Below are 26,972 nucleotides of genomic sequence, written 5' to 3' on the forward strand. Positions count from 1 at the left end.
GTCAGTACTCTATAGTTTAAAGAACTGTGAAAGTAAAATATACTTTTTCATTACAATGCAATGATATACCCGAGTGGTATGCAACAGCAAGTACAGCCACAGTGCTTTGAAAAACTGCAAAAGCCTTGGTGATTTTGTTTGAAAATACTCAGTCTTGCTTAATCATCCTGAATAATAACACAGGGTCAAGGAATGTTACCATCTTTTCCTACAGTAATCAATATAAGACAGCAAAAGGCTCCTTCCTGCTTCAAACTGGAATTTCAGTAGCATGTAATAACTTTTCCTGATCCCTTCCCCTACCAAATTTAACAACTTATTGATGTCACACATTCTTTCTGAGTCAGATGCATTTAAACCCAATGGCACTGCTATGATCAGTTCTAGATTTTAATTTTGCTACTTGTTTTTCAAAATATTTGTCCTGGAAGAAAGAGTACATCATATCTTCATTAAAAGCTCTGGAGGGAAAGAACCCTTGAGACCTAAATACTGCATTCTCCCACTTTCCTAAGTTATAACAGAATCACAATGGCTTCACTTAATTTTCAAGGAAATAATTCTATAGATCTCAAAGGATAATGTATTCCCAATAGAAAAACAAAAAAGGAACTTCTGTTGGCCAAAGTATGCACTTACTAATTCTTAATGTTAGGTCAGTAAGTGTCCTGGCCAAAGAGATGGTAGGAATTGTGAGATCCTGGGAACTAATGCTTTCAGTCACCACCAAACAGATCATCAGCCAGGATCAGCCCTCACAAGAGATTTTTAGAATAACAATCATCTAACAGAAAAAAGGTGCAAAAGTGCAAAACTGAAGGCCATAACTATTCATATGTGGAATAAGACAGCTTATTAGACTTGACAAGAGAATGACCATAAAAGATGCACGATCTGGTTATGCAACATACACTTCCTGAAAGAGTGAATTAAGCAAGAATATTCATCTTAAAAAAAAACAAACCAACAACACACAAATGGAAGTAAAATTGGGACAAGAGGACAGAGCTCCAGAAGTAAGATGAAAGTGAAAAGCAGCAGGAAAAGAACAAGTTTGCAATTGCTTAAAGCTCATATTACTCTGCATCAAGCTTTGTTCAATTCCTAAACTGTAACTAAGCATTAATATTTTAAGATGTATGAGGGCATAATGGATAATATTTCTAAATCTAAAAAAAAAAACAAAAAAAAAACAGACTTCAGCTATGGTTTACTCTTTGAAGTACCACCATATATTATTTCTCTCTTTTTTGAAGGTGGAATCTTACGTACTGTCAAATACAGGGAAAAATTGGTCATAATAGACCTAGAATTATTCATCATACAAAAGCCCAGTATTTGCTAAGAAACTCAAGACTTCTTAACTCAAACTGCTAATCTGTGGAAGAACTCTTACACTATTATTAGAAATGCATCAGTGGCAGCACTTAGACTGCAGTGCCTGGATGTCAGCACGGCCTAACATCCAGCTTTAAGATCTGGTTACCAAGGAGAGATGTTTGAGTTTGAGACACATTCTTCCTCTTCTTGATTTTATGACGGGTCTAGTGTTTGGCAGCATTCTGGTGTTGCTTTCTGTTGGTGAAAGATCCAATAGAAATGAAAATCTGTCTTTCTTGGGACACGAATATCCTCACGTGTTACGTGAAATAATTGTATGAAAAAGGGACCACTTTTTTACACAGATGATGAAACATAACAGCTTTAACTATTGTGTAGAAGCCAATCCCTGTCTATGTCAGCAAGATGCAAATATAGAACTAAATAAAATTGAGAATATAGATTATCTTGCACCAGTTATCACTGGTTTCCAGTTTTAGGAATTCCTTCTTTTGAAGGAGGACATAAAACTGAGAAAAGAGGTGGACTTTAGCAGCACCTTCTCTGGTTATTGTTAACAGTAACCAAAATATAGTATCTAAATAGATATCCTCATAAATCAGGCTTCAAGCTAATTCATCAGATCTCTTTATCAGGGGATAGTCTGATCAAACTGTGGTGACATTTTGATGTGTTATCCATATAAGTATTCTTACATGGGGAAATGTAAAAGAAAAATTTTTTGTAGGTACTCTTTCAGTTAAAAATAGCAGGCAGAACTTAGAGCAGCAAGTCAAGCAGGCTACACTCTATGGATGCCTTGTTGTTAATGAATTAGCCACCATTCTGCATAGTTCATTTTCTCTCCTCAGAAGCCCTTTCCCAGAGTATTCCACGTTTGCAAATTTGAGGAGAGAGTGGGCAGGTGGGAATAAAAAAAAAAATACATTTAGGAACAAATAAGAGGAAAATGAAGGCAATAGTAGTAGTAGTGAGAAAGTAAAGGATGAAAACCCAAAGCAGAAAATAATTCTACAAAAAAAGACATGAAAGCAAAGCCACAGGAGCATTCAAGTAGCCAAGACATTTTCAGAGTAAACCCTAAAGGACTAAATGATTTGGATCACATGTGACTGTCAGCTCCTTGGCTTCCATATTCCACTGATTTGATTCTAATGACTGAGGATCTGAGATACTGAAAACAATGAGTTTTGGTATTCAGATGCAAGAGATTTTAGATACTGGCTTCTAATGTACTCTGTATTTTATAATCCCAGATTAAATATAATTCACATAACAAAAGGGATTTATTTCCTATGTTTTAGAAACTAAATACAGCATTCAGATAGAGTATATATCAAAATGGATATTGTAACTAAGCTAATGATTTTGGTTGTTTCTATTATACTTAAATACAAAATTAAGGAAATTGAAATTTCAAATTTATTTTTTTTAAACAAGTTAATACATGGCAAACTAGAACCAGGTAGTATAACAGATTCATCCTGCTCTGTTGCAACATCAGTTCCTAAAGCAAGAGGTCATCTAGAGCAAAAAAATTCAAACGAAGACCTGGTAACATCAATGGAAGAGAAAACAAAAATATACCGAATTTCAAAAAAAAAAAAAAAATTAAAAAGCCAAACTTTATATACAAGGAAGTAGCAAAAGAATACTTTTGTTCCTTGAAACCAAATCAAAAGAGGAGTACCATATTGTTCTTCTACGCATTTCTGCACCCCTTGTAAATTCTTATAAACCTGCCATAACTTAATAAACATTAAATATGGATAATGTACTGCAGCATCAGAACAAAACACTGGTATTTAATTTGTATTCTCTTTAAGAGTAAATTGGTAGCCATACCCTGAATATACAAGGGATGTCTTTACGAGTTGCATGTATTACATCCGATGCTAGGACAGAACTCACACAAAAATCTTCATCTCTAGTAAGAAAGAGAGAAAGAGAATCACATACAGGCACAGATGAACATTATCCAGCAAAATCTGGTATCACAACTGTTTCAATAGGCTGCAGTGTCCTAACAGCACACAGAGGTCACAAATGCCATTACTGCTTTGTTAATGCTCTAACCATCCTTGGCCCAAACAACTCACAAGCTTCAGTTTCTACAACACTCAGTATCCGTGTATCTCAGTCCACCTGAAGCTAAGTGGGGTGGCTTTGTGTAGTTTTGGTTTTATCAACCACACCTATTCTACAATTAGCAGCAAGAATATTGCTCCTCCAGCCCAGCAGACACATTAGAAATGAATAATTCATACCTCAGTGAGTAGCAAGAGAGGGGCCTTTGGAAAAAGAGAAAAATCACATAAAAAGCTCTTGGCAACATAATTATAGTCTGTGGGATTCAAGTACGGGTTTTCAAAACAGCCTGATCTTATTCACTATTACAATAAAATAAACAGACATCAGAACAACTTTTGCATTTTAGAGTGTTCCATCCCAGAGGGCTTATCTACACAAGCCTTCTTAAACTGAATTTGACCAAGTTGATCACCGTAATTGCCAATTTTAGTGTAAAGATGACACTAATACCTGAAACTTGCCTATGCTAGAATTCATGGCTATGGTGCTCAATGTCTATTAAAACATCTAAGAATCCTCAGAAGACAGACTCAACCAGGCAGCTACAATAAACAGATAAAGAGCATGGGACAGTTGGTGTAATATCTGTCTGAGTTGCTCCAAGCAATGTGCTGATGTAAATGCTGTTATTTGCAATACTTCCACGCTTCTGCTCCCCCTGCCAGCATGTCAGAGGGAGCTGATACTGATGGTTCTCAGAGAACAAATGTCAGAACAGAACAGCAGTACTGGTGCAACCACATGGTACTGCTGTCTGGGAAAAATATAAATCAAGGTCCCTGCGAATGCAAACTTTATATTCAACAGAGATAGAAGGTGCTGTAACATCTAAAGGTATTACACTTTACTGTGTACTATCAGCAAAAACTGATATGAAAAACTTCTTGGCTACTCTGATGAATGTAAGTCTCAGATCTTTTGCAGACAGTGTTCAGTGGTTCAAATGGTTCATCAGAAAAACATTAGTGCTGTAAGAAGGCAGGGCAAGAGCCACTTGCACTGTAAATTAATTGGTGCTTTTCTGAAGACTAGTTCAGTTTGTCTAATGTTCCTGAAATTACTGGCTATGGGATGATCTGTGACTCAGTGTTGAGGTCAGAGTGAAGAGGAAAAAAACAAGCTACCAAAATCTATTTGTGTCAGCACATGAAATTCTAGGAAGAAGCATGCTAATACTGTAAATCTTAGTGGCTGCAGTATAAATGACTATAAATTCACTTTAGTGACCACTTGTTGAACCAACTAATCCAGCCTAAACTTAGCAGCAGCCTATATTCACAACACATAGGTCTTCTGAAAAATATAGATTTCTACTCTGTCGTAACACTACAAACCTGAGATCCAAGACTTGACTTGCAACAACTCCAGGTTGGGTGGATTTTCCTTCAGGCACATCATATAAGAAGAGTTTACAGTCACAAACAACTGCGTAAGCCCTTTGCCACCCTTTCTTAACTCCTGTAGGCTTTGGGACCTGCATATAAATAACTGATTGTTTAATAAATGTAATCACATATAGTAGACACAGAAAGCAGGAACATTTAGAAAAGCTTATACTTAGATCAACAGAACTAGAATATGTTTTACTCACCCTTCAAAATGGAGTGAAAAATGTCAAGTAATCAAGCAATCATTTTTCCTCCATTAACTTCAACCATTCCCTGTTACCGTTTAATAAATATACTAGGACAAGCAATAGGGCTGGTATATTCCAAAAATGCCAAAATGGTGGGACAGGTTACCTTTTAAATTCTGCTTACATCAACAATCAGGCATGCTTTAAGAATAAATTTTTCTGCTGCCCCTGCCCCTTGATGCTTATGAACATTATACCTACTAATCTACTAACCTTTAGCTCTTGTAGTAAAACCAACCTTTTCTTCCACATCTAAAGCAACAAAGGTTAAATTAAGTTACATAGATAGCAAATGAAGCCTTGAGGCTTTAGCATAGTTTAGGAGATCGTTTTAAACATACTTAAGAGGTTCCAAGTTGCATAGCTGTAAGTGAACATTACTATTCTTGTCTTGCCCAAGAACAAAAGGCTGTTACCTTGACATAACCTTTGTAGGCGGTTCCTATTCCTCTTTGTACATCTACTCCAAGAGGCCTTTTGGCTTGCTCAGGGGGTATGGGGCAGACCTGAGGTGCACTATCCTTGCAGGAAACATGGCATGCAAATGAACACACTAAGTACAAAAGAGAAAATCCACAGTGAAACGCATGTACAAGTCAAATATAGCAGGAGATAAATGTAGTCTACACTTACGCTCAGCAAATTAATCAATCACACTGAATCTGGCAAATATTGCAATAGCCCACTATGCTAAAGGAGTGAACACAGTTAAGATACTGCATGAGACTCTCCAGAGTGCTTTTATTTTCTTTTTCAAGCCTATTACTCCCATAAGAGGCAGGAACTGAGTCCACATTTCAAGGCAACTTACCAAATCATTTTCCAGAAGAAAAGGAAGTTGGTCAACCTCACTGGTTTTTAAGCAGCACCTAACCTGTCTAACCCCAGGAAGAGGACAGGAGATAACCAAAGAATCAAGCATGCAAAGCTCTGTCAGTGTTGTCCAGCAAATTCAGGAGGCAACATAATTATTTGGGCCCATGAATACCAAGGCATATTGGTTGCAGAGTAGGGAAAATCCACAGGACATAACCAATTTCATGGGCCCCTTGGAAATGAAGCTGGTTTTTATCATAGTCTCTAGTGTTAAAAAGAGGCAGAATTAGGATTGGGAGTGAAAAGAAGTGCTGTTTTACTGATGTAATTTCTACACAAGGAAAAAAAGGTGAAGTTGATCACTGTAGTAGGGGGAAAAGACCATTTTGGACTTGCAGGAAGAAAGGTGAAACCAGAGTTCAGAAGTGTTAGCAACAGAAGACAAAAGGCAGCCCCAGGGGAAGTGCTGGCAGAGCAGTAGGTGCCCTCAGGCAAGAGCAGCCAATTGAGACCTGCCAGGAAAAAAAGCCCTGAAGGGTAGATGAGTCAATCTGAGTATGATGCTGAAAGTGTCAGCAGAGAGGGTGCCATTAGGAAGAATTGGTCTGGGCACAGAAACAGATCTGCGGATTACTTGTGGATTTCATGTGACCAATCAAGATAAAGATAAGTATTTTCAAAGAAAAATATTCCCATATACACAAACATGGAACTCAATAGTGATACCTACATTAGAGAAAGCATTTTAAATAAAACTAATGAACAGCACAGCAGACTACAGGACACAAACACTAGCAAATTGTCTTCCTGACACACAGGGTTTATGATTAGGATAGCACAAAACTGACAGATTCATGTTATCAAGAGTATTCCTGTGGTCTTTTTATCTACACTACACAGAGAAAACACTCCTACCTCCCCCTCTCCCCCCAACTCACAGTATAACAGCACTAACAGTAGCAGAATTAATCTGGTAGTATGAAAGGGAACCACGTTGGCTTATATTATTCCTTGATTTCATAAGTATGATCATGCAAAAGAAAGAAAAGGAAAACCATTCAGTGAAAGTCACCCCTGGCTTTTACTCCCTTCCCCAGAAAAATGGTTGCTTTAAAATGCATTAGTGTTTTGGGATGATTTTTTTTCAGGGTCTTGCTGAAAATACAGAAGGTGTAACTGACTCACCGTCGCAGGCATAGCCTTGTCGAACTAATCCCACCATCAGGGAGGTGCAGTGACTGCACTGAGTAGGGCTTGTAAATGACTTGATATTGAGCTGGTGAGCTTTGGGCTGAAAGATACATTCAGGATAAAAGAAAAAACAACTTTTTACTTTCTGCACTCACGAAATGCTAGCATCTACCTTCACCACCCCCCAGTATACCAGAGTGTACCCTTTGAAACCAGGAGTTCTTACAAGTAAAGGCAGCTTGAACTGCAAGGCAAGGGTAACATTTTTATTTCCAGCTGCAAAAGACACTCAAACCCAAACCTACAACCAAATATTTTTTCTGAAAAATCAAAATCCATCACTTTGCATTTGGAAACATTTGATTAAAAAAACACAGACCTAAGAAACAAACAGATGACAAACCCAAACAGGACAACAACAAACATGGAGGGCTCATTTATCAATTATATTTTTTTCTTTGTTCGTTAGAATAAGGTTAGCACAGTCCCCCTACCTTTGGTACAGCTAGAGAAATGGACTGAATGGTGGGGGAAGGAGCAGCAGGCATCCTCTGAAGCCGAATTGGTTCCTGAATCACAAAAAACTGGAATTGAGCAAGATGAAGCTTCAAGAATTTGTTTTAAGTTCAGGGTGGCAAAGCTAATTGTTTTTTGCCTTTTTTTGCTTTTTTAAAAACTATAAAAATTTAATAATTGTAAACATTGCCATTCTGATTTAATATAAACAAATTGGATTTTAAAGCACTCACAGGAAAGCCTGCACACTAACAAACAAGGACCAATACAAAAACAGATGAAAATGAGGTACATCAACATACAGAGCCAGCAAAAAGGTTTCATTTGCAACTGTCCTCACAGCAGGGGCAATTAACACTGACACATTACAAATAAGCAACATTCAGTCCTGGTCTTCATAATGAATGCTGCAATATATAATTATCATGAACAAGACAGAGAGACTTTCTAGGAAATTACTTTTCAGGGTAAATTAACAACTCCTTTACCTCTTGTTGTTGCTCTGCAGTCACAACTGAAGTAGATGGTGAAACTTCAGACTTGGGACCCTGAATTTCCTGCTCACTAATAGAACTGGTCTGCAAAAGTGACAGTAAACATGTTAGATTAGATACCACACATCTGATGAAGTGTTCTCAACAAAATGGAATTTCAAGATAGCTGTAATCAACAACTCACGGCAAAAATAAACCAAAACCCAATGCTGATTTCTATAAACAGCACACATACATCTAACAACTCTGAAAAAATCTTCCCTCAAAACAAACCCTGCCACCTGACAAAAAAAGCTGTAAAGCTGGAAGTACTGAAATGCAAAACCTCATAGTAGGCAACATAAATGCTGTAAGTCTTCTTTTTTTCCAGCACGGCTGTGTCTAATCTCTTGCACACAGGTATGGAATGATGTTTGAGAAGCTTGGCAACCATCCATAAAACAGCTTATGTCTCATGGCAGCTTACTACACTAGGATTTTTCTAGCGTTCAGCAGCCAGTGATTCTGCCACAAGAAAAATTCTTAAAGTAGGACTACACAGCCTTTTAAAAACTGAAGAGCTGTTTAAAAATGGCTGGCTATTTTATTAACATGTTGGCTATTAAAAGAATCCCATCTACTAGCTTAGCTTTATATTTCAGTAAAATTTAAGACTAATAGAAAGCTTGTCATGGATGCTAATTTGACACTTACAAGCAACTACTAATTGCCAGCACAAGGGGGAAGTATGCTACAATTCCAGATCTAAAGAAGCTGGGCGTGGAAGCAGGATACTGTATTACTGTACTTTGAGGACATCATGGAAATCAAGATTAACAAACATCAAATTAGACTTCACATGAATGATGTAACTGACACTGAAGGTAATGAGCCACTCCCTTCCCAGCAAGTTTAGACAGGAAGATGGCTCAAGTTCAGTTAGCTCACCAGGGACGTTCAAATATTTGTTATTTTTTTGGGTTATGAACTGATTGGTAGGGCTGACACACTGAAAATCAAATTGTACTATTAGGTAATAGTAACTATTTAAAATGCTGTGTGATTCATCTTTAGCCATAAAGACAGTAAAAATATAAAATAATAAGCCCATAAAGACATACTGAAAGAGAACAAAACTAGGTCTATTTAGCTGATTAAGTTACAGAGAAGAAGCAAGTATCTAGCTTTACAAGGCCATTTTTACTATGACAGGTCACAACAAAATAAGGAGACAAAACTACTAGCAATAACTTACTTCTTCCCAAAAGGCTAGCAGAGAAGATGTAGACGAAGAGGAAACAGAATCCTTTGTAATGAATATGAGGGATAAAAACGATCACTTATCACCCAAAGGAAAACTTAAGATGGAATACTAGTAGGCTAGCTAAATAAAATGTTTTATATGGCCAAATAATATTTATCAAAACTAAATCAACCCAGAGCAGATGACACAGACTATCTTTGTAAGTATACATCGAAAAAAATTGTTAATGGAAGTCATTAAGTACAGAATCAGCATTTATATGTAATTCATCGGAAAACACTACCTGCATTTCCATAGTAACTATTGCAGGATCCACAGAACAGAATCTTGATTAGTTATGGGCTTGATATTCTGCATGCTACTGTTTTAAGTATAGCTGGTACATTTTAATGTACTGTTTGAAAATATCAAGGTCAGTAGACAAAAACTATTATACAAATAGCAGCATAAATCATGCTCCTCTCTCTCCCCTCCATCTCATCCACATAGCACATCTTGCTGTGTCAGCCATAAAGTCACTTCAGGTATTTCCTTACTGGGATACAACGTATGCACACGTAAGGATCAAAACACGTCCATAGGTTTTCTTTTTGGTGACAGTGAAAATTTGAAAAAAAAAAAAATACAGTGAGGACACATTTCAGATAAAAATGTAACCAGACCAAATAGGTTTTATCCTGTGCCCTTTAAACTCAGGTCCATAAAACTACCAGATTACTATTCCCAGTTCCAGCTTTTGGTTCTATCCTGAACCATTTATATGTTTTGCAGAAAAAAAAAAAAATCGGAGAAAATCTTCATGGATCAAGAGTTCATGAAGTAAGGAAATGTGATTCAGTGTTGCATTTAACAGCTGCTTCCTCCAGGAATGCACAAACCTTTTTAACTGGAATGTCCATTTAGAGCTGTGATTTGTATGATTAGTTTTCTAAAGATCAGAGGGTGTGTCACAATGAACTTATTATACCAACATCTGTGGGCCCTCTGATTCTCTTCCCAGTTCCTTCTACTTTAACCACTCCATTAAGATCAGGAGCCAACAATTTTACATATCTGTTTGAACACTTCTTGAACCGTGTGAATGTTTTTCCTTGTACCAACCAGCATCTTCCAACTCCAAAGCATTTAATTCCTTATTAGTAATAGGGTGTGCCAGCCTTTCCAGAGAACCCTGAATATATATTATTCAGCCAAATGTTTGAGATTAACCTAAACAAAGAAGCTAGAATAAGAAATAATCAATATGAACTTGAGTATTTCCAAAAGGTGTAAGCTTCCCTACCAAATGCCAAGCAATTTGACATCTACTGGATATCCAATCCTGAGTCACACTTATCTGTCATATCCAAATGTGCCGTATAGTGCCCAAGCATTACTTTCACATAGTAAAAATATATTTTCACTATCACATTTTCATGGTTACTTTATATAATAACTCACTCTGAAAGTCAGATCACGTGCAAGAGGAGAGGTGTTGAAATATTCAAAAATGGAATCCTGAAAGTCTGGAAGTTTGAGACCTAAAATCCAAAGCAGAACAGGCTTAGCTAAAAGGCAACATAATAGGTGGTGTTAGGGTTCTGTTAAAAAAATAGTAACTTTAATTACCTGAATCTGTTCTGTATTTTTCTTCCAGTTTTTTCTTCAAACCTTCCATCTCTTCCAACAGTTCCCTATTTTTGGCTTCAGATTCCTTTAATTTACTAAAGCAACAAAATATGATCAAAATGCAATTTGAGATATCTCAAAGGCAGGGATGTAAGTGAACAGGGTTGTTCATTTATGGTCCTAGATCTCAGAGTTTTGGAAAAAAATAATTTTTCATTAGTTCTTTTAAAAAGATAGGTAATTTTTTTGGGGGGGGAGGGCAGGTTTTGTTTGGGTTTTTTGAAGGCAGATTAATTTTAATTTTCCTCTGAATAGGCACCTCACCATCAGACAGTGAAAACCATACTTCAGACTTGTGCTATCACTGCATATACCTGCCAAAAGTTATTTTAATATTAGTTTGGCTTTTAATTCCCAAGAATATGTCTAATCTCCAGTTAATCTAAGAAAAGTTATTGCATTTGCTTTGAATTATATCTTAGAATGTTTTTTCTCAGATGTCTAAGATCTGTATCTTATTACCAAGAAATTCATAGCATAAAATGTTGACTGGAATTTTTACAGTTCTCATTTGACTATGTTAAAAATGTGCAGTTTGTAGAACAGGTTTTTCTGGCAAAGTCCAATATCCCACACACAAGGGGCCATTTTAAGGAAGTTACTATTCTAATTGGCAGTTTACAGAAGTGCATTAAACCCCAAACAGAACCAAGGCTCTTATTACCTTTCAAAAGACATGTTTGCATCTTTAACTTTTCGTAGCTCTTCTTGAACCAGTTGTTTGGCACGAATTTCTGCATCAAGGGCAGACTGTAATTCCAGCCTGGCTGACATATCCAACTTCTGACTGCGTCGCACTTTCCAAAGTGGATCCTGTTGTGGTAAGTTACTGAATATTAATATCAAATCTCTAAAGATATTTATGTTGTTGTCCAAAGAATGAAATAGCTTTCACACTGGTTCAGACACTCTTCTTTTAATTAGTTATGGACTGTATCCCTCCTAAATGGATCTTGGCCAACAGTCAGACTTTGTAACAAAAACCAAGTACCAAGCAATTTTTAAACTGGTTAACCACCAACACAATACACTTGAAACCAAAATGCTGGGTCACTAAACATGGAAGTAAAAGTGAGAGAGCCCACTGAAAATGGCTATCTTCCACTGTTCACTCTAGAAAACTAGAGTACAAAACTTGCAGTGACACACTGGACTTGCAAACATGAGAGAAATCCAAATACTTTTCAAAGCATTTTTCACTTTCATTGCTGATATTATCTTATGGATACTTCTCTAGTCACATATGAACTTGCAACTAACAGTCATGAAAATGAGAGGCATTTTTTAATGTGGATAAGTAGCTGCCTTATATCAGGTTCTGCTGAAGTTACAAAACCAGTTGTAAGGTCAAGAACAGATAGTGCTCTTTATTCTGGCAGTAGTTAAGAAGAAAATGCCAACTGTATTTGAACCTACCTTTTTCCCTGTTAAACCTCTCAATATTAGAATAGTCTCTTGATGATGTAGGCACATGGTAGCTCACAGAAAGCCATAACTTTCCATATTTTCTCCTAGTCATAGGTTTGGAAGGGATGAGGAACTTCTTATGAGTATAAACCAGTAGAAGGTGGACTCTTTGCACGTCAGACTGTGCTGACTGGCATTGCTAGGGATGTGAGCTTCCACGCCTAGCTGCAAATGTCTCTTCCCTTCCTTATGCAGGTATTTAGTACTTGCCAGTGTTTTAATCCCTGAAACCATACTCTTTTGTGAGGGCCCTTCTGTTTTGTAGATTTTATTTGGAATTCTGTATAGGAATACTATATAGGAATATTATGGCATAAGCTCTGACTGCTCTGCATGTAAATAAAGCCACAGGATCTCAGTATATGTCACTAGTTTGTAACAATACACAGCTAATTCTTTTTCACAAAAGAAAGCTTATTTTGTGATCTCATTGTAAAGGCAATTAAAATTACTCATTTGCATCTAACAAAGTGAGCTATATTTCTCTACCACCCCTTAATGGTTTAAGTTACTGTTTCTTCTCTCCTCCCTACCACTTAAAGCAGTTTGTGATGGCAGATATTAGTAAGAAACAACACTCATCTCTAACTATCAAATTCTGATCAGGTGACCCACATGTATTTCACAAACAATAGCTAAAATCCAGACAGCTATCAGCAGATTTATTAGATTAGAAGAGAATTCTGATTATGAATACATATTGATAAGACAGAAGCTGGAACTACAAAAATAGCTTCTTAAGACATCCTCAGAACAACCTGAATGCTCAGTATATTCTTACCAGTGTTCGTGATCCCAAACTGGAACTTCTCAGTGATTCTAGTTCTTCTGTCATCTTGGAAGCTAATGCTTGGAGATAGCCACGAGCATCCTTCTCATCACTTACCCTATTGTGTGCAATTTCAAAAAAATGTTACTTAACAGTTTTCTGGCTCATAACACCAAATACTATACCCCCAAATAATCAGACTAGATTTAGGGACACAGCAGAAATGGACACAGCAGGGGAAACTCTCAGCAACAGAAAACTGAATATATCTTAGATTGCCTGCTTTAGATTTTTCTTCTATCTGATTCTCATGATTGTGGCAGTTGCTAGGGAAACTGAAGTTTTCCTTCTGCCATCAGCAAGAGTTCTGCAGAAATTCACTGTTGCTGTTTGGAACATGATCTGCATATTGCTTGTTCAATTTTTGCAATGGCTACCTTCAAGTCATTCTTGTCTTGCATGCTGAAAACACTTGCACACAACTTGCTAAACCAGAAGCTAACAGAAGGAAGAAGTGACCTGAGAATTAAGTGCAAGTACTTATCTAGTACAGCTAATGATGTTGTATGTGTTAACATGGGCATTTTAAATCATGACCATCCTCCTGAATGAATTTATTAAAATGTTCAAAATTGGGCAATTTAATGATCAATTTAGAGATTGGAACACATTGACACAAATCCTCTCTCCTTTGTATTTTATAGCATCTGACAATTTCACTTCTCATTACTATACAGCCATACTAGAAAGGTGTAGTTAACCAACACTCAGAAGTACTGTGCTTTAGTTGAACCCAGACATAGAGAAAGAGCCTAGCTATAAATTAAAAAAAAAGCCAATCAAAGTTGATATAGTTGGTCATCTGGATCTCTAAGCAGCACATACCATTGAATGATTTCTGCAATCTGAGCTTCCCAATGAGCAACAGACTCCTTCTTTGCTGCTAGGTCTTGGAGCTCATCTTCCAGCTGCCTGTTCTGTGCTGTTAATTTGTCCACGAAGGAGCAAAGCTAAAACAAAAGATTAATTTCACCCATGTTTTATATCAGCTGCTGACTTTTACATTTTTTGTGTCTACACACCTATGGAAGCAGAACAAACAAGACCTATCCAGAAATTCTAATGCAGATCAAAAAAATAGAACAGGTTCTCTTTTTGGGGGAACTGGAAACTAGCTCCTGAGCACAGAACACCACGTTGTCCTTTCTCACAAAACAATTCAAAGAAAAAGAGAAGAAATGAGTGCAGAGGAATGAGGTTTAACTGGAAGCCATCTGGAAGGCAGGGAGTCTTTGTAAATGCTTCCCTCTCTGTGCATCCCTCATGAAGAAATCAGAAAGTGGTGGTGTCCTCTCAGCTGTCGGAATCAACGCCATGAACAGCAATACTAAGGTTACTATTTAACCAGTTCTCTGCCACTTAAATGGCAAAAATTACATTTGCTTTATTTGGATACTGCCTGAACTTTCATAGATCTTCTCTGATCAATGAGTAGACTACTTCAACATCTAAAACTAACAAAGAGTAACATTTTGCTTATAAATGTTTCCTAATTACCCTTTCATTTTCCGTTGTTAGCTTTTTGTTATCTTCTAAGAGCATTGATCTTTCACGCTCATATTTCTCTTTCATTGTTCCTACTGTTTCCTCCATTTCACTGTGCCTAAGGAGATGGAAAAGAAATAGTAAGTTATACTGTAAACCTGCAGACCAGGATTTTCACAAAGGAAAAATTCACAAAGGAATAAACAGAGTTAAGATGATACAGCACCCTGCCCAGATGCCTATGCACTGCAATACAGAAAATCCCAGATATCCATAGTTAATGAATCATGGCTGAAATCTCACCTATCTCGCTTTGTTTTCTCTAATTTATCCTTTAATATCATGATCTCTTTCTGAAGTGCAAGCTGATGGCTCTCTGAATCGTGTACTTCTTTTTTCACATTTTTTACTTCCAAAACATGTGATGCTTCTCGTCGGACCAACTCCTCTTCATAAAATAAGATTTTCTTTTCGAGCTCAGACTTAATTTTGGAAAGCTCCTGCTGATGCTCCAGTGTGGCACCTGCTGCCCGGCCTCCCTGCTTCAGCTGCAGAAGAGGAAAAAACATCAGGAAGAGACTCTGATCTTTTTATTTTCTGAACATTACTTAAAGTTAGAATTGCTGAATTGGTAGCACTTTGGAACAATTTTTATCTGGGCACTTGATGATGTAAAAGGTGCCTGTCCCCTAGCATTAAGCCCTGTAAGTGACTGTTTTAAGAGTCATTATATGACTCAAAGAAAGAGTTCAGATGGGTTGCAGAGATAACATATTTGGATCATACTGTGCTTATATTCATTAACTGAACATTTTCAAGACATTACTGTCCAATGATGTAGTAAAGTATTTCAAAGGAAAAATCTTCAAATCAATCTGAACAGGTTAGGTCAGTCTTTTAAGCCACCCACAGATATCAACAGTTCAGTGAGCAAAACTACTGCAGCTCCCATGTCAGGAGCAGAAGTTTGTCAAAGAATATGCAACCTTTAGAGCTTCCAGTTCATTTTCTAGTTGCTTGGAGAAGACCTCACTATGCTCACGGAGCTTGCGTTCTTTCGATGCTTCTGCTACAACTTCTTCAAGTTGGGCTTCCAGCTGCAATAAGAGCAATTGTAAGTGATTTCAACACAAGACAGCACGATCTGTATAATTCATGTCTTTTCCCTCATGTGGATGAGCAACAAGTTTTTCCTTCTGTTTTGTTCCAACACTATTAACAGTTACCTCAGAATGTCATAATTGTTTTGCTTTCATGGATCAAGGCATACATCTCACACAGGAGAGCTACCACTACACCATTTGTTGTGCTGAAACAAACTACACAGAACATGATAACTGCAGAGCTTCTATTAATGCTAAGAGAAGGAAATGGCACTAGGAAGTCAATTACAGTTGGGAAATAGGAAAGTATCCAGAATGAAGACAGGAGATTGATTATAAAGCCCTGCACAGAAATATTTAACTGAATAAGCAAAAAGACTTAAATTCCTGTTGCATTCTGCTCCAGAGCTGAAATACCACAGCCCTGTGGATCAAATATGGTGCCACTGATTCCTTTCTCTTTCAAAGCTAACTACTGCTTATTATTAATGGATAAGAGTCTGAGAATCTGTATATCTTACTATATTTTCATAGACTGCCTTTCAATTTGCTGGACATTTTCTAACAATGCGTATAAAGCTCTTGAATTTCTCTGCATTTCACCCAGATTAAAAAAACCCATGATTTTTAAGTGATTAAAACACTTCAGGTTAACCACAACAGCTGTTTCTTATGCCCTCTTCTGGTTATCCACTTAAATCTTATGTAAAACTATACATTGCCTAGAATACAAATTGGAAATCGAGTAGCTTATGGATAATACAGACATTCTCTACATTACTAACTTTAGATGAAGGAAAAACACCGATTTAGCCTGTATTACTATTTCTTCCCCCAACTGAAGAGAAAAACTCAAGTTGAAAAAAAACAAAACACATGAAGACATTAAGCTCTCTAGGTTTCAAGTTGACTTACAAGACTGACTACAAGAATCAAAACACAAGCACTAAAATGCTTGGAATATAGCAAGAATAGATTTCTGATCAAAATCAGCCTGAATACAAACAAAAAAGGAGACTCTGTTCATTTACTGAAACATCAGTAAAACATTCTGGAACAAGATCTTTTTGTGATGGGTAGCAAAGTTACAAGGAAGAGTTATTGGATAATTTCTTACAGAAAGACAAAGTAAATTATTGTTAGCAGTCCTGATTTTTCAATACAATCATATGTGAGATACTGGACCCACAGCAGCAGAAACATGCTATTGGCAGGTATTTTAATTATCAAGCTACCTCTTTTCTGATCTTCTCCAATTTGCGGATGTCTTGTCGCATAGCATCAATTTTCTGCATGCTCATTTCCACCTCTTCTTCTTTGTCACGGAGCTGACGGGACAGCTTTTGCTTTTGGGTCCGCAAATCTCCCATCCTCTCACTAAGCTCAGAGAACTCCTGCACAGCCAGCTTTCTTTGCTGATGGGCATCCCTCAGCTCTTTGGATTGTGTCTTTAATCTCTCCGAGGCTTCCGCAAGTTGCTGGTATAAATAAAAATATAGAAAAGTTGTTTTAACTCCATATATTCTTTCCAAGACTCACACAGGTTTGGGTTGTTTTTTTGATAAGCAGCTGCAATAACACACCAAGACAGCATTATTCTGTGTGGCAGCTCCATGAGTACCTATGTTATTCCACAAGTCTTTCTTATAAATCTGACTGCACAAGACCACCTCACTTTTAAGTAACTTAATTTCAGATTACCACCAAGTATCTGCACAACAGTAATCTTGCTTTAAGGGAATGTTTTAGCAGGGGAGCCATCAAATACACTATACCAGCACTGAGATGCTGCAGCAAATCTCCTGAAATTCTTCAGAAAACTGGGCAGTTCTAATACTTCCAATGAAAGTATAAAAGCTGTTTGTTTATAGCAAGTAGTTAAAAAAATCAACAATACTAAGATACAAAGTTAATGTTCCACAGAAAGCCGTTAGAAATTGGAGAAAAAGTATTAGAAAATAATATTTTGCTGACTTGAACTAAGATACTGTTTCATTTTAGCAAGCAAACAAAGGTGTAATTTACACAACAGTAAATAAACTTAGCAATTACATAAAAGTCATCCTCACCCTAGGGCAGTAATTAACCTTTTGGTATTACAAAGAGAAACTGGGCTCAAGCTGGAGCAGTGATCTAGCTATAATAACTCTTTCATATATGCTTTTTGGTATCTACAGGACTGATGATTAGCCATAGATTTGATTTTAACTCCCGTCTATATTGAAACACTTGAGAAGAATTAACAGTTAAACTAAAACTATTCTTCACATTTTTGTTCCATCTAGCAGAACACGTTTGAAACAAGTAAGATACCAGCAACTTCGGAAAACTACTGTATTGCTAACGAAATTATCAGGTTAACTGACATCATATTAAGATAGTATCATACTAACATAGTATTAAAAACCAGCATTTAAACCTGGAAAGTGCAACCACAACAAAACTGTTCTATAATTACATGAGCATTTAAAATGTATCTGTCTTTGGATCAATACCTTATGTAGCTCCTCCTTCTCCTGCCGCAGCACTCTGCACTGTTTTTCTAGTCCTTTCAGCTTGTGTATGGAGTCTTCGTGTTCTTGTCGAAAAGCCACTGCATCTGCAAGCTGTCCTTCCAGTTTATTTATATCTGTAAATTAATACATATTAAAGGTAACCTGTCTCAAATTACCACCAATAAGGCAAGCAACCTGGCATCACTTTGGAAAAATCAACTTCTTTACTATTCCCACTATTTTAGACTGTTTAAGGAAATTCTGTGGCACTGACAGCTCCAAAATATAATTTAAAATTTTCTCAGATTAACATATAAATTCCACCAAAGACTGTGATCTCCTGAAATAAAAAAGCCTTAGCACAGGCCTTTGTTGTGTTTTGGAGTAATGCAATTTCTAGCCCTTGGAAACACTGAAATGAACTTGAGCTGTTGAAATTTCAGTTCCAGTAATTTGTCTCCTAAACAGTTTTCATTATATGACAAGCAAGACTACAGCCAGTCTTTAGTGTAGTCCAGTCCAGTAGGACAGGAAAGAACTATTTACTCTCTGGAGTAGATAAGAACTCACTATCTGGGTAAGAAATACCATCCTGCACCAGGCAGACCGGAGACCTGAGTGCCCATATTGCTGGCTGAATGTTCTCCTGGTTGCTCCCACTTTACTCTCAAAGAAAATAAAACAAGTTTGAATTGAAATTATCAAATTTAAAGCACAACAAACTAACAAACTTTATGCATTTCTGCTTTAGTCTTAAGAACTGGTAAGAAAATGACCCGCAATTCTCCATTTGGTTTTAATTGCTACTTATTTTAAACAAATAAATATGAAGTTGTACAGGGAATAATTTTCTGAAGTTCAACTGATATGTGTGGCAGAACAGGAAACACGACCTATGAATTCAGGGATCCCAAGTACTGCTGTAATGAATAAAGTATAATTCCTTTTCTCATTCAGCACAATTCTCCTCCTGCTTTACATGAACCAATATGACTTCTTTTTAAATGAGATCATACAGCTGGAGTTTGTATTTAACACAACAACACTGGCTGAGAAGCTGGATAAACCTGAATCATTTGAAGAAGTAGCACCTTAATCTAATTCTTTTGACTCAAACATAATTCCAGAATATACAATGATAGCTGTTTTGGTTTTTTTTTTTTTTTTTGAAGGATAATTTACTTAGGAGAGCTGAGCTGATTTTTGCAGTGCATGCACCTGTAAAGGGGGTAATGCTGCCAAACTGTAGGAAAAAAAGAAAAATCAGCACCAGCAACTCAGCATCTGAACTCACTTATGCTACACTACAGGCCCTATAAACTTCTCTGCCAAATCATTAGGATTCAAACCTACCATTTTATTTACCACTGATTCCCACTTACAAATTAGATACTAACAGGAGGTTTGTATGGATAAACTAACAGCATTGTCAAACAACAGATTTTCAGTGATATGGATGAGTCACTCCTGTCTCAGGACAGATGCCAGTATTTGTTTTTCTGCAATGCTCAGTGCTTCCTAATTAATGCATCACCAGACAGAAACACAAAGGGAGCAGGAGCTCAGAAATATTTAAACGTGAACTATTCTTACACATCCTCCCACCTATCTCCTTATGTTACTAAAGAGCATCTAGTCTTGTCTCACCACTGCCTTTTACTCTGACCTTTAGTAAAAACCCTCCAAAAGATTACCTCCCTCACCACCCCCAAAGGAGGAAGAAAATATGATCTTTTGAGACTTCCAGAGCCATCACAACAAAAATTTTAATGGAACCCATCTAGACAATTTATTGTACTCTAGACTCTCCACTTTTAGCACCTCAAGAACACTAATTCTACTTGCTGAGAAACCACTACATACTTTGCTATTCCGAGTAACATTAAATTGCATTACTATAATGCTGGAGGCTTACCTGTTAATTTGTTCTTCAACCGTTCAATTTCTTCATTTAGTTTTTTTATTTCCTTATCACGGCTTGTATTTACTGTAACACATACTGGACCCTGGAGGTTCTGCACTGTCTGTGTAGATTCTAAAAATCAGGAAAGGAAGGAAAAGGTTTTGAATAAAATAAATTCCAATTCCTTCTAATGAGCAGAACAAAGAATCCAAACAAAAATAAACCACTAACCTTGCAGTTTTCTGTTCAAATCTTGCTTTTCTTGTTCTAATTTCCGTATTTTCTTTTCATAGCCTTCTATTTGTGAAGTGTTCTTTAAGTCACGCTGTGCATCCATATCTTTGGTTACAGTGTCAGACTGCACTGCACTCTTTAAAGTGCCTCTATCAGATAAAGAGCTGAAAACAAGTAGGTAAATTTTAATAAATAAGAAAAAACCCTCACAGTAGTCTGTAGTATAGACATGCTCAGATCCCACCATATATGCACCTTAGATTTACAAGAACAATTGGTCATTGTTACTGTTGAGACAATTGTCAAGGTAGGTGAAAGTACTGTTCCCTAGTATTGTGTAAACTGCTGTAGAATCATTCAGGACTTCACTGATGGGGATGTACATTCAATTTACAAACTGCCTAAATGACAGAAAATGTTAAGTCTCCTACACCAAAGGTTACTAGTACCTGACAGAGAAGCAAGCAGGTTAAGTGCACCTTGCACTGAATGCTGAGGGACAAATCCAAAAGTTTAGTTTGAACCATGACAAAGATGGATTTAAGCTATGAAAAGGTTTTGCTATGGAAAGGATGAGATACGTGTACTGGGTTCTTCCTGAAGTAGTACTGCATGGGGTAACAAACCCCACCAGAGGCAAACAATGGAGTAACAAGTAGTGCAGAACAACTGTATGTTTGAGGATCTCTGAAGCCAGCTCAGAAATGTGCAAATGAGCCATTTTGCCCATGCTCAGAACTGCCTACATTAATTTAGCCTACCAACAGGCTGTTGGACCACTGAGCTAATCCTGAGCTATTCCTGGCAGAGTGGACAAGACTTGTTCTCAGCTTCTCAAGGCAGGAACAGCAAGTTTATTCTAAACTTCAAGTAACACATCTAGTCCTGTAACTTTCATTCCTTTAAACAGCTAAAATATTAAATACAAAAGCATCTAATCTTCACAGGCATGATCAAATTATGCTCAGAGAACTGGAAAAACAACAGGGGGGATAAAATTTTACCCACAGGTACACCTACAGACATAAATTTTTCTACATGTTTATAAAAATGAGAATTTCCTAGTATTACCTACATTTTGGAAACAAGTTTAATGGACAACATATCCTTTGCTTACCTATCAGTTGTGTATGTAAACCCAACGAATGGTAAATGCAATCCAGAAAAGCCTGTATGAGAACTTGGTGGCACCACTTCCTGCATGAAAACAACATGTATGAAAACCCAAAAGAGAACCCATACAAAGCTAAAGGCATTTGATATAGCCTCAAACAGCTGAAGAGAGACAGCTAATGGAAAGACTTATCTTAGCACACACCAACTGACAATTGGCAGTCATGCTTCATTGTACAGCCTTCCTTTCTCCCTGGATGAACTTTATTTCAGATAAAGTCATGTAATAAAATGACCTAAATTTAGGAGCCTCTTGAACTGGCACTTGAAAAGGTTGCATTTTAACAAGTTCAGAGCACAATATAATCAGGAAAAGAAAATGCAAATTTTCAAGTTCTGAATTAAAAGTGACTCAGCACCAAAATGTATGCTGTTAGTTTTAGTATGCTAGTTACGGTTAGATATGTAATTAAAAAAAAATGCCAAAAGGTCCTCATTTCAGGGAATAAGCTAATAAATAAATTGCTACAAAAGCTCTCTCCTCCTCCTGACTCTTTCTTGTAATTTTTTTTAAATTTGTGAACTGCTACACAACAGAAATGAAGGAAGTGAAAACCAATGTTCCAACTGCAAAAATCAGCCTCCTGGTTCTTAAATGAGTGGAGAAGTATAATTGTGAACACTCGCACCTTGACAGCTTGGACTGCAAGCTGCATGGAGAAAATATATGCATTTCTGAAGATTTATTTTTTTTAAACTCTGAAATGGAATACTTTCAAATATATCCTTCTAAAGGTAAACTAAAAGAGCAACTAAGATTTTTCTCCCACTGAAATATCTTTTAACTTTGACTGACCATTCAAAAGTAGTCCATTTAGGTATAATAACTGCTATAATTTAGAAAAGCAGCTCACAATTTCTGATAACCCAAAGCGCCAAAAAGGTTAAAAACTTGAATTTTTCACATTTGAAATTACATATTTTTCATCTCTTACATTAGTTACTTTGGAAACAAGTTCTCACTACTACCGTATAGTGCAGCAAGCAATAGTAATATTTAAAACAAAGACTCACTGGATTTCTTAGTACGTCATCATCTACATCAAAGTTTGAGGTGTCAGAAGGACTGCTAACTTCTGGAATGTAAGGTGCTTCAAGGTTTCGAATATTATCCCAATTAAGTCCTTCAAAAAATGCATGAGACTTAAAATCCTCTATTCCATTCTGTCCCAGTCTACGCTCCCTACTGCAGATAAGTCTCTGAATAAGATCTTTTGCTTCTTCAGATACATCTGTAACATGGGATGGAAACTGAAATCGTTCCTAGAAAATAAGACAAAGAGAACTCATCATTTTCAATAGCAGTTTAAAAAGGAATGTGCATCAGTAAAACTTGAAATGAATAGTCAAGCATTGCTCTAGGGCCAGCAAACAGTGCAGAAGAGCAGATTCAGTGATAGACTTTGTCTTAAAATATATTTCAAGGGCAAGAAATCATTTCTCAGTTTTTAAATATAGATTTATTTGAAACTAACTGCAGAAACAGTAACTCTACCAGGAAAAGCAGACTTTTGTTCAGGAAGACGTAGAGGCGTTTTGGCATACTTCTGTATATTAAATAAAGGCAGACCTTTCCTGATATTCTTAGTAACTGATCCACACATATCCTGAAGATGTACTGCTTGAGATTTTATTAATTTCAGCTCTTAAAAATCCCTGATGGTAGTCAATGCTTTACAAGATGTTACATTTAAGGCTGTATTTTTCTCATTTATAGGTTAAATACCTCTTTCTTACAAAAATGTAACCTACATTTAGCAGAGATTTATATTACCATAAACAAACAGAAGATCTAAAAATTGTATTTACCACTAGCATCTGAAATCACTCTAGATAAAAACTGGAAAACTTTTTCTGTAATTGATATTGTTAGTACTACCACTATACAGTCAAGATGGGTTTTTTGGTTTGTTTTATTCAATAAAGGACATATATATATTCTTTTTGTAAAACTTTTGAACTTTTTAAATTTTTAAACAGTTTAAATTTTTAAAGTTTAAAATAATACAATTTGGGACAAAACCAGCATAACTGAAATTAAACTTTATAACTTCCACTGAAAAACATAAAATCATATTGACTGTATGTCCAAATGAGATTAAGATATTAAGTCTGCAGAACAATATCTTCAAATTTCCTCCCAAGTAGTTTAAGAGCCAGGTAGTCAGGTTTTACACTGGTTACATTTGCAATCAGTTAGTTTATTGAAGAGATTAAAGCAAGAGAGAGATTAATATTCATCACAGCAAGGTGTCAGCTCTGGCACAGATTTCACATCTTATCAATCACTGCTTCACTGTGAGAGCAGAGCACTGTAACCACCAGTAAACTGCACTTATCCTGGGGAGAAGAAAATGAAACAATACACCCTATGCAACAGCTTCTGGCTTCCTAGGATGAGTACACACATAAACACATCCTCCTTATATAGCTCTTTGAAAGGACACCATGAACAGGTTTATTCTTATTCTCCAATGCTCAAAATACACCCAGAAGTTTCAGCTGTTCTCCTGGACAAACACCCTAACCTTACGCTCTTCCCACAGCTCAAACTCATGTTTTTCTAACACTTTCACTTAGGACAACTCCCCCTGACCTCAGGTTCTTCATGCAGCTCATGTCTACATCAGTTGACTTGCCTGTTGCCTTTTTTTGTACTGTTATCAGTGTGACAGAAAATGTGTGCAGCTGTGTAAATAATGAGCAGCTTTCTCCTGCACAGCCATGGTTCAAACCAGGACAGAGGCCTAATATAAAAGTTGGTTTTAATTTTGATTTGTGATGACTGCTTAGATTTTTCCAACAATAACAAAACCAGCCTGAGAAAAATTTCAATTTGACAAAGAAGCAAACATTGCTAAAACCTGAGCCAACAAACCTACACAATATGGCTCTAAACCATGCAAAAGCAAAGAACTACATCACTCCAGTATCTTGAAGTGATCAGGGTTTCCCTGAAAACATTATAATCTCTGTGAATACACAGCAATTTAATGTATCTCTTACTTCATGATTCATGATCTTGCCATAGGTTTCCACTAATGATTCTGCATAAAAGGGTGTTTCACCATACAGCATTTCATACATGCAGACACCCAGTGACCACCAGTCACATTCAGGCCCGTATTTTCCCATTCCATCTTCCATTGCTTGGAGTATCTCAGGGGAAATGTAGTCAGGTGTGCCTACTGCTACTGATGACTGTACCTTAAAAATAAGACAAAAATAATTCTCTTAAGTTTTTGGGTTCTCACAAGAACTTTCTCACTCACACACGAGTATTTCTGACAGAGAGACCACATCATGATTATGGGAAGGGAGGAGATTTATAAAATCACAGCAAGAAAATAAGGAAAAGATTAAGACAGTAACAAAGACTGCAAAGATTAAGTTCCAGTTTAGTTCTATTTAAAAACAGTTGAAACATTTTATTCTGAACACAGCAGGAACACTAAATAGTCATACCTGTTATGTAAATGCAAAGAGAAAAGAGGTGAAAATGTTTTGCATTTGTATCTGTTTATACTTTAAAACTGTAATTGGATGCCAGAAGCTGAAATAACAAATACATAAGCAGTGAGTTCAATCCCTATGCCTGAGTTTTTGTTCCATTTGAAGACAGCAAGGGCAAGAAAACCCCTTGTTTTAGTGTCAGAAATTGGTTTAAGACTTAGCTGTGCAGCTGGATGCAATACAGGGGTAAAGTGGGGAATTGCCCTGTGTCCAAGTTGTAGGGAAGCCCTGACTATTGGGGCAGTGGCAGAGCAGCTCTGATCTCTAGGAATATATTTTCTGGTTTCACACAGAGTTATGATGTCTCCTTCCAATTACTTCTGCTTTATTTATTATTGAATTATAAAGTTCCCTCAATTTTTAGCATGTCAATAAGCTTACAATCTACCAGCTCCCTCATGCACACTGACAATATCTAATAGCTCTTAAGACCAGCAAATCATTTTGCTGAGTTTGTGTCCCAATACCAGTGCCCCAATTAAATTTTGCTTCATACATACTGTGCCATCTTCACTCATTTTCAGACAGGATCCAAAGTCTGCCAGTCGTATGTGACCATTCATGTCCAAAAGGACATTATCAGGCTTTATGTCCCTGTTACAATAGAAATAAGTGAAAACATTTAAATATACAATATTATCTCTGCTTGTAAACATTAGTCTTGTACCAGAATAAAAAAGAATTTTATGTTGGATACCCACTGATGCAAACTCTTTTTATTGCACCAGTTACAGACCCTGTCCTCCTGCCCAACTTTAAACTTTGCCTGAATACTGAAGCCTTAGCTTACACCAAATGTTCAAGCTTATCAAAGTTGAGTTCTGAATGGTCAAAACCCAAGCAGAACAATTGCAATGAGCCACACCAACTATAACAGATAGGCAGTTTACTTGCTTCAACATAACTTCCTGTTGTTTAGAAGAAAGGAAGATAAAAGAGAAAAGGCAATCTTTTAATCTCATGGGGTTTTTTTGCCAGTTTTATAACTAAATTCTCATTTCTTATATAGAAGATTTTTTTACTACTTCTCTAAATTTTGTCCAGCCTTTTTGTTAGCTAGTATTTTTCATTTGCTATTCAAGACTTCCTATACACTACTGCACAGCACATTTGCTTCTATGGATACCTAAAGACCTCTGCATCCTGTGTAAATGCAGCAGTTACTCTTCAAGCCACTGAACCCCCTGAAGCTCTGGAATCAGGGCAATACCATTTCAAGAGGATATAGGATGAAAGCCTCCAATATATAACCATGTATTTCCTATTCTTATATATACATACCAGGGTACAAAATGGTATATAGCATGCTAAGGCTATTAAATGACATGGAATTAAGATTCTCATTTCATTCTAGTTCATTATTTTATATTCTTTCTGAAATCAGGAAGGCAGCCAAAAAAAGGATTTACTAAGGAGCATGTTAATTTAAATTAGTTCACAAATTAATTAATTACTTAATTTATTTTATTTCACTACTTTGTACTCAAATTCACACAAATTATCAGTAAAAGATCAATACTCCAGACAACTTATTAAGACAGTCTTGATACATTGATACGTATGCTGCATTTTTAAAAAAATTATTAGCCTCGAAACATCCAAAAGATTTTAAATTATTCAATAGGTTGGGAAAGTGGTGAGAAAGAAAGAGATGAGCAAGTGCAGAAAACAGAACTGACTCAGTTAAGTAGCAATTCTGCAGACTAAAAAGAGCAATATTCATGTCTTCCAAGGTAACATATGTTAGCCTCCTTCCTTTTCTTTAGCCAACACT

General features: G+C 36.6%; 1 protein-coding gene across 8 annotated transcripts in view; it reads right to left on the reverse strand.

Moving 5' to 3' along the window:
- CDC42BPB (CDC42 binding protein kinase beta) overlaps positions 1–26,972 on the reverse strand; it is an 88,619-nt gene that overhangs the window by 13,249 nt on the left and 48,398 nt on the right. For 4 of the 8 annotated variants that reach the window (XM_030452722.1, XM_030452720.1, XM_030452721.1 and 1 more), the window contains exons 6-27: positions 25,699–25,792; positions 24,692–24,892; positions 22,700–22,948; positions 21,630–21,709; positions 20,510–20,676; positions 20,291–20,410; positions 18,376–18,509; positions 17,116–17,358; positions 15,764–15,874; positions 15,081–15,325; positions 14,790–14,895; positions 14,118–14,242; positions 13,245–13,350; positions 11,661–11,809; positions 10,937–11,031; positions 10,769–10,848; positions 8,080–8,169; positions 7,570–7,644; positions 7,070–7,175; positions 5,485–5,621; positions 4,767–4,906; positions 3,187–3,268 (exon numbers count right to left, since the gene is read on the reverse strand). In XM_030452722.1, coding sequence (XP_030308582.1) covers positions 3,187–3,268; positions 4,767–4,906; positions 5,485–5,621; positions 7,070–7,175; positions 7,570–7,644; positions 8,080–8,169; positions 10,769–10,848; positions 10,937–11,031; positions 11,661–11,809; positions 13,245–13,350; positions 14,118–14,242; positions 14,790–14,895; positions 15,081–15,325; positions 15,764–15,874; positions 17,116–17,358; positions 18,376–18,509; positions 20,291–20,410; positions 20,510–20,676; positions 21,630–21,709; positions 22,700–22,948; positions 24,692–24,892; positions 25,699–25,792 — 2,935 coding nt within the window. Of the gene's footprint in view, positions 1–3,186; positions 3,269–4,766; positions 4,907–5,281; positions 5,321–5,484; positions 5,622–7,069; positions 7,176–7,569; positions 7,645–8,079; positions 8,170–10,768; positions 10,849–10,936; positions 11,032–11,660; positions 11,810–13,244; positions 13,351–14,117; positions 14,243–14,789; positions 14,896–15,080; positions 15,326–15,763; positions 15,875–17,115; positions 17,359–18,375; positions 18,510–20,290; positions 20,411–20,509; positions 20,677–21,629; positions 21,710–22,699; positions 22,949–24,691; positions 24,893–25,698; positions 25,793–26,972 lie in introns of all 8 variants that reach the window. The other 4 variants (XM_030452719.1, XM_030452717.1, XM_030452724.1 and 1 more) reach the window with 2 other exon arrangements.

The sequence above is a fragment of the Calypte anna genome, chromosome 5A (genome assembly GCF_003957555.1).
Source record: "Calypte anna isolate BGI_N300 chromosome 5A, bCalAnn1_v1.p, whole genome shotgun sequence".
Classification (NCBI taxonomy): Eukaryota; Metazoa; Chordata; class Aves; order Apodiformes; family Trochilidae; genus Calypte; species Calypte anna.